Source organism: Mustelus asterias, chromosome 18, assembly GCF_964213995.1.
Source record: "Mustelus asterias chromosome 18, sMusAst1.hap1.1, whole genome shotgun sequence".
NCBI classification, from domain to species: domain Eukaryota; kingdom Metazoa; phylum Chordata; class Chondrichthyes; order Carcharhiniformes; family Triakidae; genus Mustelus; species Mustelus asterias.
This window is the reverse complement of record NC_135818.1, coordinates 85,628,271-85,643,967: the sequence shown is the minus strand read 5'-3', so window position 1 is coordinate 85,643,967 and position 15,697 is coordinate 85,628,271. Positions and strand designations below refer to the sequence as shown.

Sequence of the window (15,697 nt, the reverse complement as noted above, 5' to 3'; positions counted from 1 at the left end):
ACAAAACGAAGGAGATAGTCATCGACTTTCGGAAGCATAGTGCAGGACAAGCACCTGTCTACATCAGTGGGGATGAAGTAGAAATGGTCGAGAGCTTCAGGTTTTTTGGGTGTCCAGGTCACCAACAACCTGTCCTGGTCCCCCCATGCTGACACTATAGTTAAGAAAGTACACCAACGCCTCTACTTTCTCAGAAGTCTAAGGAAATTTGGCATGTCTACTATGACTCTCACCAATCATAGAAAGCATTCTTTCTGGTTGTGTCACAGCTTGGTATGACTCCTGTTCTGTCCAAGATCACAAGAAACTCCGAAGGGTCATGAACGAATCCCAGTCCATCACTCTAACCAGCCTCCCACCCATTGACTCTGTCTACATTTCCCGTTGCGTCGGAAAAGCAGCCAGCATTATTAAGGACCCATGAACCTCGGACATACTCTCTTCCACCTTCTTCTATTGGGAGAAAGATACAAAAGTCTGAGGAGACGCACCAATTGACTCAAGAACAGCTTCTTCCCTGCTGCCATCAGACTTTTGAATGGACCTACCTCGCATTAAATTGATCTTTCTTTGCGATCTAGCTATGACTGTAACACTACATTTTGCACTCTCTCCTTTCCTTCTCTATGAAAGGTATGCTTTGTCTGTATAGTGTGCAAGAAATGATACTTTTCACTGTATACTAATGCATGTGACAATAAATCAAATCATTAGGAAACTATTTGAAAAATAAATATCATGCTGGGTTGTTTTTATTCACCCACAGCAAAATTAGAAAGGCATTAAAACTGGAGAAAATGTTATAAAAACGAGGTTGATAGATGCAATTGGAATATTTTGTGCAGAATTAGACACCCCATTATAGAAAGAACATAAAAACAAAAAATATGAAAATGTCTGCTGTTCCCAGGGATTTAATTATGAAGCGAGTATCTGAGCTTTCTACTTTTGTGGGTGCATAGATTCATGTGAAGATTTCTGTGCCACATATTGCATACCAATTTAAACTTTATATGTGGCTGCAAAGGTATGCACTTATCAGAGCTGTTCAACTATTGGACTGTCGGATCGTGTAACACTTAAACTTGACTTATTCTATCTTTGTTAACATAAAAAAACAGAGTTGGGAACCTGGTTTTTATTTTCCTTCCATCTTGCAGCACGGGGGACATCAAGTCCACGTTAATTGCAGAGAGCACACACACACACACATCACTTACCAGATGCAGACTGGGACCACTTTAGACTGTATGGATTAGTTCCTCGGAGGACAGTGTTAGCCTTCCTCAAAATAACTTGCAATAAAAGGACTAAAACCTGGAGTTTTTATTTTCTTAATTGCTCCTTTGTTGGCATTCAGGCAGAAACCAGATTAGATTTCTGTGATATTCCCTCTGTTTTAACAGAATGCTGCCAGTCTATCCAGGCTTAAATGATTGTTATTTGGCTCATCAAGCATGCAGTGCCATTTTTGGTTGGTTGTGGCAATCCTCCTTTTATTCCACATTATTTTTTTCCTAAGTATCTGCTTGGCTGAGCAACCGATGTAATTCTGGCCCCTTTTTAAATAATATAATGGCATTCTGTGATAGCCATTGCCTTTCTACCATCAAACCTTTTAATGTATTTTCCCAATTCAACACAGCCAATTTTTTCCTCATAATCTTCATAATTTCTATTTTTCAAAATGACCTATATCATTTTCAAATTTAGTGTCACTATTTCCTAATGGCTTCTTTGCATCAATGTTATTATTAGCCTCTTTCTCATTACATAACATTAAATCTAAAATAGCACGATCCCCAATTGGTTCCTCAACGTACTACTTCAGAAACTCATTTCATACACAGGTCAGGAATTCATCCTCCACAGGATTAGTGCTAATTAACTTTACCCAGTCTGTATGTAAATTGAACCTATGCTACGTACAGCTCTAATTTCCTGATTTATACCATGCCCAACATCACCACTACAGATTGGTGGCTTATAAACAACTGCCACCAATGTTTGCTGCTTCTCGCTGTTTCTTACTGCACCCAAACTGCTCCGACATCTTGATCCTTCAATCCCATCCCTTATTAACAATGCTACCCCATAGTGCCAGTATTTATTGCATAGGCCATAGTGAAGGTATGGAGTTGGGATGGGGATGGAAGGACTAAGGAAGTATTTGCCAGAATAAGTCAATGCCTTTAGGAAAATAATCTTTTTGTGCCTGAAGAAAGCAATTTTAAACGATCCTTTTTATTCAAATAAAATAAAAAGCATATATGATTTTCTTATTTATCACAATGTTTTTCTTTTCTCTTTTAGGTTCTCTTCTTCTTGAATCTAAAATAAATCCTAATACAGCGTATCAAAAACAACAGGTAAGGAACCTAGGTAAATTTATATTATAGTTTGGCATTGAAACCATATTACAAGCTGACTTACGTTAGCTCCCTTTCTAACACCTCAATTTTAAATTTTTAAAATTTTTTTGTTTAAATTCCTCCATGGCCTTTTCTCATCTACCTTTGTTCTTTCCACCATCCCTACGAGATATCTGCACTCCTCATTATATGTCCATAATTTCCTTTGCTCCACTGTTGGCAGCCATCTTTTCAGCTGCCAAATTAATTCCTAAAAAATGCTACTAACAGAATACTTTGGAATTTCTTCCCTAAAGTAAAAGGCACAAAAAGCATACCAAAGGCGCTAGGGAACCAATGGGAATATCAGAAGAGAAAAAGTATTAGATAAATAATGGGATTCCCCAGAGCTGATGGCCCACCTCCTAGGGTTTTAAAACAAGTTGCTGCAGAAATAGTGGATTTAGAAACATAGAAACCCTACAGTGCAGAAGGAGGCCATTCGGCCCATCGAGTCTGCACCGACCACAATCCCACCCAGGCCCTACCCCCACATATTTTACCTGCTACTCCCTCTAACCTACGCATCCCAGGACTCTAAGGGACAATTTTTAACCTGGCCAATCAACCTAACCCACACATCTTTGGATTTGTTGTCGTGTCCCAAAACTCTTAAATTCTAGAACAGTCCCAGTGGATTATTAGCAAATATCACACCGAGAATGCTGGAATCTCTTATAAAGGACATGTTAACAAGGTACACAAAAGAAATAATGGCATTTGGCAGAATCAATATGGTTTTATGAAAGGCACATTTTATTTGAAAAAATTATTTGACATTTCTGAGGTATTAATTAACAGGGTTAGATAAAGGAGAACCAGTGGATACAGTATACCTGGATTTTGAAAAGGTTTTCAATAAGATGAAACATAAAAGGTTAATAAACAGAATAAGTGCTCATGGGGTTAGAGTGATATATAAACATGGATAGAGGATTTGGTTAATCAACAGAAAATAGAGTAAGGGATAAATGGGGTATTTTCAAGTTGACAATTTGTAACTAGTAGAGTGGAGCTGCCTTAGATATTTGTAACTTATATTAATGACTTGGATAAAATGTTATTTATCACAAATTTGCTAATGAAGCAGACGAGGTGGGACAGTGAGGACATGAAAGGCTGCATTGAGAAATAGACGATTCAGTGAATGGCAAGCTGGCAGACTGAGTATAGTGTGGGGAAATATGAGGCTATGCACATTGGTAGGAAGAATAAATAGATGAGCAAAATTTGTTTTAACTATTGAGAATTTTGTATTTTGGTGCACAGTGAGATTAAGCGCACTCAAAAAAACCAAGTTAACATGCAGGTGCAGCAAGCAATCAGAAAGGCAAATTACATGTTGGGCCTTTATTACAAGGGTTGGAGTACAAGAGTAAGGATAACTTTGCTACAGTTGAACAGGGCTTGGGTGAGACTATATCCAGAGTGCTGTGCACAGTTGTGATCTCCTTATCTAACTAAAGAAGGATATACTTGAATTGGAGATGGTGCAACTCGAAGGGTCATTGGATTGATTCCAGGAGTGACAAGATTGTTCCATAATGAGTGGTTGAGTAAATTGTGCCAATACAGGTACTAATTTTAGTTTAGCAGAACGGTGGTGATCTCATTGTAATATACTAAATGGGGTTTTACAAGGTGAATGCTGAGAGGTTATTTCCCTGGCTGGTGAATCTAGAACTAGAGGGCTTTATAAGTGTAGATCGCTTAAGACTAACATGAGGAGAAATTTCTTAGTTGGAGGGTTGTGAATATTCACTCTGGACTAGTGAGTTATGGATGTTCAAGGCTGAGAGAGATTTTTGAGGATCAGGTGGAGAAGTAGAATTGGAGCAGGTTTGAGGACCAGACTGGGTTACTCCTTGTTCTATTTCCTATGTTCTTTCGGCGCCTCCTCCTTCAAGTCACTTCATAAGACCTAACTGTTTGGCCAAACCTTTGGTCAGCTGCCTTTAAAAGTTTTGTGTGGCTAGATGTCATATTTTGCCTGAACGCTTCCGTGGAATGCCTGAGGACATTTTATTGCCTTAAGGGCACTATATAAATATAACTTGCCACTGATCTGGAATTCACTGATTGCAAGACTTTGGATGGAAAAACATGGCTCCTGCACACGTCCCTACTCTGTAGAAAGAAACTGGCCTCAGCTGTTACCTCATAGTGGAGTAACTGAGGATGGGCGATTCCAGACTATTCTGTCATCACATAGAAATTCCATCCTAACTTTTAATTGTGAGCATTGCTACTAATTGTTATTCACTTCAGTCAGTGTACATGTGTGTGTATTATATATATAGAATGTAGAATCTGCATTTAAAAATATGTTTGAATAGAGACCAAGTAACTCGTGCTTGATCGATGTAATCGAGTAAGTGCGTGGTTCATAATTTACCTTTGTATGTGATATTTAAATTGGTACTATAATGTAGTTTTTTTGTGTGACTGAACTCAAAACCCAAAGGGTATATAGTTGTGAAATCTAACCATTTGTGGGCTGGCGAAAGGGAGTGAGTGGGGGAGGTGGGGAGGAGGAAATGAAGAAAACATGAATATTGCTGAAGCCTAACTGGAATACCAAAGTCCTTCAGGCAAGAAAACCCCTCCCATATTATATGCTACATTTGATTCTTGATGTTCACTGAAGTATCCTAGCAACTCACTTGGTTGTAAAAACACTTTCTATTGAAACACTTTTTCATGGCAGCTAAGGCAATGCAATGAATGTAGTTTTGTTTATATTTACTTTCCTACATTTATCCCCACCCCATTTCACCAACAAAGAAAATGAAATGTTTTTAGTGAAGTCACTTGATTACTGATTGTTGTGATGCCTGATTTTTGGTACATGAGAGCTTGGTTTGAAGGTTTGATTTTAATTTAGATGCTGGTTTTGAGTTCTTGTTAATCAGCTGTGTTAGCACCAGCACATTTTTTCTCTCTGCTTCAGAATGCTTTGAGGGCAATCATAATGAGAGAGTTGCTATGGATACAGCAATGCACTTTAGAGAGTGAGTGCACAGCTGTTTTGATGTATTTTTAAACTGCTGGTAGCTAGGGGGAAGCAGTTTTGGTCAGATTGCTATCTCCATTACACAGAGCAAATTACACATTCCTTATTCGATAACGAGCGTGCATTATTGTATCTGCAGTTCTGGCCTGAGTGTTGTATTAAGCATTCTGCTATGGTACAGTGCGTAGTGTTTACATTAGATCCATCGTGTGAACTTTAGATCCATCTGACAATTCAAATAATTAATTGCTCACCTGTGTGAAATTATTTAAATCTACTGTAGAGAGAAACATTAAATTCAAACATTGCAGTGGGAAACCAAATGACTTAATAGAGAAATGATTTGATAACTTCCCAACATGCAGTTTAATGTACAGGTTATTAGTTATATTTTTTAACTTGGTGGAAAAGCAGCACTGGCTCAATTTAGTTGTCAGAAAATGTGCAGATTATTGTATGTTCTATATTAAATGAGTACCTTTGACGCTAACAACATTCATTCATTGGAGTGATATTTTGAAAGTTAATATTTTAGCACTTTCCCAGAAAAGTTTGATTGTGTTTTCTTAAGTACCATGAAGTGATGTTCACTGCTTTTATACATGCTCAGTTAACTAAAGCAGAAAGCTGAGGAAAATATATCCATAATTTATATTTGTGCTAAGGAAATCAATAATTTGTCAGCCAGTGTTCATAATCTTGATAGTGGCCAGTGCTGCAAAGTACAATTTGGACATGATGATTTTCAGTTTATCTGACCTCCATAGTGGAATAGCATGTCAAGCTTTGCGCATGATGAATAATAATGTTTAGAGAGCTGCTAATACATGTTGATCAGTGCCCTAAGAATCGCCATCTTCTAGGGAGAAATTTTGGGGAGAGGGTTAAAGAACTTGACTAGCTTTATGGCATCCACAGGTTACCATCTAGTTGAAGGAAGATGTGTGTTGGCGCAGAGTAGAGATAATATTCTGCAGGTGTTTGTCGCAGGTGTTTGTCACAAGACTATTATTTTATTGATATTTGGGAGACAGTGATATAGTGGTAATGTTGCTGTAGTAGTAATCCAGAGGCCCAGCCTATTGCTCTAGGGGCATGATTTCAAATTCCACCCTGGTAACTGGTGGAATTAGAATTCGGTTAATAATTCCAGAATATAAAGCTAGTCTTAGTGATTGTGACCATGAAACTGTCATCGATTGACGTAAAAACCCATCTGGTTCACTAATGACCTTTAGGGAAGGAAATCTGCCTTCCATACCTAGTCTGGCCTACGTGCGACTCCAGATCCATAGCAATATAGTTGACTCTTAATTGCCCTCTGAAATGGTCCAGCAAGCCACTCAGTTCAAGGGCAATTGGGAATGGGCAGCAAATGCTGACTTTGCCAGTGACGCCCACATTCTATTATTGTGGTTCATAAATAATAGAACAAATATCATGCCATTTCTGGTATTCGTGAAACAGGCCATGGCATATTTGTGTGCTCATTTTATTGATTTTCTCATTTTGATTTATTTTAGGATACATTGATTGTGTGGTCAGAAGCGGAAAACTATGACTTGGCCCTTAGCTTTCAAGAAAAAGCAGGCTGTGATGAAATTTGGGAAAAGATATGCCAGGTGAGTATCACAAAGCAAAAATGGTGCATTAAGTCTGGCCATTATTCAAAAAACATTTTCTTCACAAATTTAGGTCTGAGTTTCTCTCTGACTCAATGCAAATTGATTCAGCTTGAGGAGCTCACTGTTGCATTTAAAAGCCTGGAAGTTGGTGTAAAATAAAACTGCGGCATTGTAGTTTATATGGTAAACTGCTGAACGGACCCAGTTTTAATGGTGATGGGAACTACATTCACTTGTTAGATGAAGCTGTAGTGTCATTTTTGGTCCTTGCTCTACATCGCAACATTAACTAGGTTTCAAAAACGTACCTCCAGTGTAAAATGTTTTGGAACACTCAAATTGCAGGATGCTACATAATAACATTTGCCTAATGTTCTTATAGAGATATATAATTTATAGACAACACAATGGTCCATAACTTCCTTAGAGTGGCAATCAGTATCAAATTCGGGGAGGAGCTGGTCCAACCAGTTTGAGTCAGGAAGCTAAGTTGGGTGAGTGTGGGGCAGCTCCCTGGGGGTCAGAGAAAGTCTCATACGGGCATCGATCTGGGTATTTAAAATAGTTGTGCTGAAGTTAGAAGTGCTTTTATTTCTTCTAACTTTTTTCAGAGTTAGTATTCGCATAACACCATTAGAACCATCCAAAGTTAGCAATTTAAATAATCGCTTTGTTGGATGGTTCCCAGCACAGGGCAATTGTCACGGGGAAGTTAGTGCTTCTGGACAATATTTGTGTAAACCCTTAACTGGGAACTTTCAAGAGGGATTCCCCAGTGTATGTGGGAAAGTGTGAGATTATGCACTTTGGTAAGAAGAATAGAGGCGAAGAATAGAGGCGCAGACTATTTCTTAAATGGGGTGAGAATTCAGAAGTCAGAACTGTCAAGGGTCTTGGGAGTCCGAATTCAGGATTCCCTTGAGGTTAACTTGCAGGTTGACTTGGCAGTTGGGGAAACAAATGCGATGTTAGCATTCATTTTGAGAGGACTAGAATACAAAAGCAGGGATGTACTGCTGAGGCTTTATAAGGCTCTGGTCAGACCACATTTAGAATATTGCGAGCAATTTTGGACCCTGTATCTAAAGAAGGATGTGCTGGCCTTGGAGAGGTCCAGAGGAGGTTCACGTGAATGATCCTGGGAATGAAAAGCTTGACATATGAGGAGCCACTGAGGACTCTGGGTCTGTATTTGATGGAATTTAAAAGGATGAGGGGGTAGCTGTTGAAACTTGCAGAATACTGAAAGGGCTGGATAGAGTGGATGTGGGGAAGGTGTTTCCATCAGTAGGCGAGACTAAGATGCGAGGCACAGCCTCAGAGTAAAGGGATGACCCATTAGAACTGAGATGAGGAAGAATTTTTTCAGCCAGAGGGTGGAGAATCTATGGAATTCATTGCCACAGCGGGCTCTGGAGGCCAGGTCAGTGAGTGTATTTAAGATCCCTCAATGCATTCTATGCCCATTTTGAGCAAGAGGTCAGCGAGACCATGCCTTCCACCCCGGATGCCTCAGCTGAACTGGTATCCAAGGTCAACACCACAGACGTCAGGTCAGCCTTCTCGCAATTCAACCCACGGAAAGCGACTGACCGGAGGGGGTACCCGGATGAGTACTCAGATCCTGTGCGGACCAGCTGGTAGGGGTATTTGCAGACATCTTTAGCCTCTCCTTATACCAATCTGCTTCAAGAAGACAACCATCATCCCAGTACCAAAGAAAAGCCAGGCAGCGTGCCTTAATGACTATCGTGGCTCTGACATCCATCATTATGAAGCGCTTCGAGAGCTTAGTTGTGGCACGAATCAATTCCAGCCTCCCAGATTGCCTGGATCCAGCACAGGTTGCCTACCACCGCAACAGGTCCACTGCAGACGCCATCTCCCTGGTCCTACACTCAACCCTGGAACACGTGGATAACAAAGACCACCTATGTCAGACCCTATTTATTGACTACTACAGCTCAACCTTTAACACCATTATTCTTTTAAAATTCATCTCGTGGCCTAGGACTTGGCTCCCCCCCTCTGCAATTGGATCCTAGACTTCCTAACCCACAGACCGCAATCAGGAAGGATAGGCAACACCTCCTCCAGGATTATCCCTCAACACCGCTACCCCACAAGGCTGTGTCCTCAGCCCTTTGCTATACTCCTTATACACCTATGACTATGTGGCCAAATTCCCCTCCAACTCAATTTCAAGTAGTGGGTCAGATCTCAAACAATGGTGAGACAGAGTAAAGGAAAGAGAGAATCTGGTGAACTGATGCAGGCAGTAATCTTTCCCTCGGTGTCAGTAAAAAGGAAATAGTCATCGACTTCAGGAAGCGTAATGGAGGACGTGCCCCTGTCTACATTAACGGGGATGAAGTGGAAATGGTTGAGGGCTTCGAGTTTTTAAGTGTCCTGATCACCAACAACCTGTCCTGGTCCCTTCACCCCAATGCTATAGTTGAGAATGTCCACCAGCCCCTCTTTGTCAGGAGGATAAGGATTTTTGGCATGTCCGCTACAACTCTTACCAACTTTTACAGATGCACCATAGAAAGCATCCTTTCTGGTTGTATCACAGCTTGGTATGGCTCCTGCTCTGTCCAAGACCACGAGAAACTACAAAGGGTCGTGAACGAAGCCCAGTCCACCTTGCAAACCAGCCTCCCATCCATTGACTCCGTCTACATTTCCTGCTGCCTTGGAAAAGCAGCCAGCATAATTAAGAACCCCACACACCCCGGACATACTCTCTTCTACCTTCTTCCATCGGGAAAAAGGTCCAAAAGTCTGAGGTCACGTACCAACTGATTCAAGAACCGCTTATTCCCTGCTACCATCAGACTTTACCTTATATTAACATAATCTTTCTCTACACCCTAGCTGTGACTGTAATACTACATTCTGCACCATCTCCTTTCCTTCTCTATGCTTTGTCTGTATAGTGCACAAGAAACAATACTTTTCACTGTATACTAACTAACAAATCAAATCAAAGTCAGAGATAGATATGTTCTTGATTGGTAAATGGATCAAAGGTTATGGGGGAAAAATGAGAGAATGAGGTTGAGAAACTTAGCTATGATTGAATGGTGGAGCAGACTCAGTGGGCCGAATGACCTAATTCTGCTCCTATGCCTGATGGTCTTGTAGTGCATCTTTGGGATACCTCCCAAATCTGATCCCAGGGAGCCAGGAAGTTAAGGTAAACCCAGAAAATCATTACAAATTAAATTGCAAATACAGGACAAATGGTAACAGGGTCAAAGCAGTAAAAGGCAAATTTAGGATTTATATCAGGATAGTTTCCGCGGAGTGATCAATAAGATGAATAGGCTTCGAAGTCAAATGCTGGCAGCCACAACCCAATGAGGAGGAGAAATTCTTAATGCACATTTTTCTGGGCTAAATCTAAAGGGATCGTTGGTTTAGTGAAATTAAACTTTATTAGAAACTTGAGGTTGAGAGTTCAAATTCCATCATTGCAATTTCATAAATTGCATTCAGTATATCTGCTTAAAGTAGCAACAGAAAATGGCTATGTTGCCTGCCGGATTATCATTTAAATCAAAGTTTCTGTGATGTCCTTCATAGAAGGTAACATGCCACCTCTATACAGTCAGGTCTACACATTACTCCAGTCCCATACTTCATAGTTATCTCTTAATTGCTTCAGAACAACTCGGATGGACATGAAATATTGTCTTGCCAGTGTTATACAGATCCTAGTATTGAAAAAAATGGGCCAAATTAACAGTTGTTATTTTGATTTGTACTTCATTCTTCCTGTGGTTTTTAAAATATTGGGTAAGTACCTTGGCTTTTGATACAGAATAGTGACATTTTATCACCAAAACTGATATTTAAACTTCCAAACTGACATGTCATAAGTTATTCTGTAATGCCAGTGGATCTTCTCCATGACTTCATAAAGCTTTAATTCCTTCATTGATCTTGTTGCTAAGCATATTGGTGCAAATAATAAGTGACACTTGACCCAATATATTTTTGATCTGCTAAAATTTGAAAATTCTACAGTTATATCCCTCACATAACACATTTATTCCATAATTAGTGATTGCGGTTATTCATCAATCTATAGTGACCTGGCTATCCCTTTTCCAGCAGCTGTTTTTGACCAATGTCGATGTGACTGTATCTGCTAAGTGTGCCATTTCTAAAGGTCATGGGTGTCAATTGCTGCTGAAAATAAAAATCTACTTTTCAATATTAGTACCGACTTCCTGCTTGGTGTGTGATAACATATTGCAGTTTCTGTGAAACATTTTCTAAACTCCTTCCAAAGACAAGATTGAAATTTATTAATCAAGCACTTTGAAATCAAATGCTGGCAGCCACAACCCAATGAGGAGGAGAAATTCTTAATGCACATTAAATTTAAACATCAATAGCCTTATTTTGAAAGTTGTCATTGTATGTTATTTAATTAAAATTCTGTGGGGCTCTCTAAAGGATGTGGGCCCGTTTCCCTTCCCTTTTAAAAGCTATTATAAATTCTGATTCCATGATTGTTTCTGATAGGACATTCCATGTTCAAATAACCCTTTGCGTTCAGCAACAATGAAAGCAGCTTATATAGCACTCTTAATGCCATAAACCATCCCACAGTATTTCACTGGAGTGTTAATAGACAAAATATAATGTCACAGAAGGAGATAATTGATCAAGTGACCAAAGGCATTGTCAAAGAGGTGGGTTTTGAGGAAAGCCTTAAGGAAAACAAGGTAGCTGGGTGTAGACTATTGGGCCTAGTTGGCTGTAGACATGGCCACCAATGGTGGAATGATTAAAATTGGGAATGTTCAGGAGTTCAGAATTAGAGAACAAAGGATCTCAGAGCAGCAAGAGGAGATTGCAGCAGTAGAAGCGGGAGTGAGGCCATGGAGGATTTGAAAATGAGAATAAAAATTTAATACCAAGATATTGCTTGACCAGAACTAATGTTGGTCATTGAGCACAGGAGTGATAGGACATTGGATAATCAATTTTATGGGGGGGTTGAATGTGGGAAACCGGTGAGGAGTGCATCGGAATAGTCAACTCGAGGTAGCAGGCATGAATGAGTATTTCAGCATGTGGGCTGAGACGGATGAAGTTGTGCCGTGTTATAGAGGTGGAAATAGGTGTGAATGTGAGGTCTGGAGCTCATTTTAGGGTTGAGTGTGACACCAAGATTACGAACAGATTGGCTTAATCTTGAACCTTAGCAGAGATAAGGATGGAGTAAGTAGCTAGGGAGCAGAGTTTGAAACTCTTGAGTTCTTTCTTTATTTCTTCAAGTTTATGCTCCTTTGTAAACAACCAAGTAGGAGTTTTCCCATATTTTGATGAAACCATTCAGAATTTGAAATGGTTTTATGGACCTCACCTTGATAAGTAAAAACTCACATTTTTAGTTTCCTTTAAAATTATCTCGTAGCACTTTTCTGATTCTATTCATAAAACTTAGGATCAAATTTTTGGGAGGGGTTTTAACAGGTTTTTCACTTCTAAAGATTTATGTACCCATCCTTTGGAAGTCTTGTCATCATCGCCTCATATTTCTCTGTATTGAATTTCAACTGACATGTCTCCCCATTCCAACAGTCGGATCAGTCTTCTCCAAAAATTATGTAATTGTCTCTATGGTTCCCAATTCAGTGTTGTCTGCAAACTTTGACAAAATGAAATCCATGTAATCTTTTATTAAGACATATGGTCCCAATAATCCTTTGATATTGTTTATAATCCTTCTGGCAACAAAACATGCATTAATACCTACTCTCTTTATCATTAATAAATATAACATTTCAAAAATGTATTCTCAAATACTGGTTAAGGCTGGAAAGCCCAGCATTTATTCCCATCCCCACGTTTCCTAGGGTGGTGTTGCTGAGCTTGTATCTTGAACCACTGCAGACTTTGTGATGAAGATACCTCCACAATGCTGTTGGGTAGTCAGTACCAGCATTTTAACTGAAAATGTGAGAATACTCAAGTACCACTACCGCAGTTTCAAGCCCTGAAGATGGGCAGATTAGTGAACCTTCGAGCTTTTAGATTGCAGCAGATCACTCAAGAATTAAATTAATTGTTGCAAACCTTTCTTCATTTCATTATTGTCAACAGTGTAGCCTCCTAAAGGTCAAATTAGAATTCCTGGAAGTTACTTATTACCCAAGTATTTGTTTACTGTTCCTGCTGTGAGCAGGAAATAACATTTTCGGCCAAGTGGATTCTTCTATGTATGAACGTAAATAAAATTACACACAATGTACAGCACTGGAACAAGCCATTCAGCCCAACTAATCTACATCTGTTGTTATCCTCCATGTCATGTACTGTAAGCCAATGCATCTCTGTAGTATGTCACATGATTACGTGGTGGCATCATCAGAGGCATTTGGGAGATTGTCCTTCTCTTCCATCTTGGATTGCAAGCAAACAGCACCTATTTAATAAAACTCCATAAACTGATTAAGTAACCCACCATGTGGCCGCCTTTTCATTCTTTTATCTTTGCTGTTAAAGTTAACTGCCCACTTTAGTACACAACACTCCAAATGAACTGTTTCCCACAGTCCTACTTCCTCTAACTCTGGCAGTAAAGACCTCTGTTTCTTTCACCTGACTGTTCATCCGGATTTCTTTTAAATATTTCTGCTATCCACCTCATCTCTTTGTGGTAGAAATTGACACTGTAACTGCTCTCTTGGTAGTCTTATTAGTTACTATCTTATGCATAAGATCCCTAATTTTGAACACTCCCAAAGTGGAAACATCTCTATTTCTCATCTTCCAACATTTTTTAAAATCATAAAATCCTCTATCAGCTCACTGCTCAAGTCATTTTTCCCCAAAGAGTATCAGCTAGTTCACCAATACTTATAACCTCTCAGTTTTGGTATTGGTCTGTGTAAACCTTTTATGATGTGGAGATGCCAGCGTTGGACTGGGGTGAACACTGTAAGAAGTCCCACAACACCAGGTTAAAGTCCAACAGGTTTATTCGGTAGCAAATACCAAAGCCCAAAGCTTATGGTATTTGCTACCGAATAAACCTGTTGGACTTTAACCTGGTGTTGTGGGACTTCTTACTGTGTAAACCTTTTATGCACATGTTCCAATGCCTCGACATTCTACCTATAACACGGAGACCGGAACTTTGCACAATACTCTTGAGTATGGCCAAACCAAGATTCTATGGAAAATTAATGTAACTCTTCTGCTATTCTGTTCTATCCCCCTAGAAATGAACCCGAATAATTTGTTTACAAAGCAAAATATTGATTGCTTTATTTAGTGACCTGATTAGTCATGCTTGCTGACACTTTGACTGCTGGAAGCATTGCAGGCAAGTCTATGGCTCTTCTCACGAGAGCCATGAGATAGCAAATAGGAGTGATAATCTAACTGTTTTTTCGGTTATATTTTGCAATTTGCTTTATTATTTGCATTGTACATGTCTCCTAAAATTACTTTTATGATTAAACTCAAAGTTTTCTGGGGATAAACAATCTGTTCTATTCCTAACCTGGAAAAGCCGTGACTTGATTGCAACTGATTGCCATATTCTAAATCCAAAATCAGGACGTGGCTGGAGTTAGATGGGGAGGGTGCTGAAGACAAATGACAAAGTCTAATTTTGCAGCAGAAATACGTTTGATATTTTTTACAGAAACCTGAGAGAACTCAGTGATGCTGTTTGTGCAGAATGATGTAATGACTATTTTTAGGATTGTTTACTCACAGTTTTCATTACCAAGAATGCCTCAGTGCTTCCCAAATATCCTAAGTATTGCTGAATATTATTTACACCAGATGTTGGTTAATCATCGCACTGCTGCAGTATTTATTGCCCGTAGTAATTAAAAATAAAAATTCACTTTTATTCAGGGTAACAACAAAGGTATAAATTTACAAAAGCAAAATACTGCGATTCTGGAAAAAAAAGGTATTCTCTACTTTCCCTTTGCTGTTGACAGCACATTTCTTGCAATGTGTGGTCCCTTTGAGGTTGTCGTACATGTACACATCTCAAAAAAACTGCCCCTTGCACACTTCCAATTTCTGAGTGACTGCAGACCTACACAACTTAGAAAGAACATTGTTGTGGATGTTCAAAACCTGAAATATAAGCAAAAAAAACTGGAAAATACTCAGCGGGTCTGGTGGCATCAGTGACAAGAAACTTAAGTTAATGTTTGAAGTATTATTGCCCCTTAGCAGGTGGGTTAGGAATCAGTGTGCCGATAAAATGACAGGGAACCATGGTGGGGTGGGTCCTCGATGCAGTTTTGTCATTGGGCAGGTTTCCCAGCAATGGCAAATCTACTTCCCACCATGTGAGGAGGGGGGAGAGATGAGGCATCTGAGCCAGGGGTTCCATGGCCCAAGGAGGGGCTACCCGGGACAAAGACAACTCCCACAACCCCTGTGCCACCACTGAGAAGTTTTTCCTTTTGAAAATGGAGCGTGCCTGTTTGGCCTCAGCAAAACAAAAGCAATTCTTTACCATCCTGCACGAGTGCCTCCAATTGGAGATGCCCTGATGCATCCCTTGCTGCCTCATCAACAGCTATCTCCCTCTCTGGCCAAAAAACTCCACAGTGCCGGACATTGCATGAAGATTCTGCCCTCTATTCATCAGAGCT

At 39.7% G+C, this 15,697-nt stretch overlaps 1 protein-coding gene across 4 annotated transcripts in view; it reads left to right on the top strand.

Moving 5' to 3' along the window:
• The window catches only part of LOC144507338 (serine/threonine-protein phosphatase 4 regulatory subunit 3-like), a 104,815-nt gene that overhangs the window by 31,931 nt on the left and 57,187 nt on the right, over nt 1–15,697 (top strand). For all 4 annotated transcript variants that reach the window (XR_013500070.1, XR_013500069.1, XM_078234503.1 and 1 more), the window contains exons 2-3: nt 2,314–2,369; nt 6,948–7,046. Coding sequence is in view for 2 of the 4 variants with exons in the window: in XM_078234503.1 (XP_078090629.1) it covers nt 2,314–2,369; nt 6,948–7,046 (155 nt within the window). In the remaining 2 variants the exon portion in view is untranslated. The remainder of the gene's footprint in view (nt 1–2,313; nt 2,370–6,947; nt 7,047–15,697) is intronic.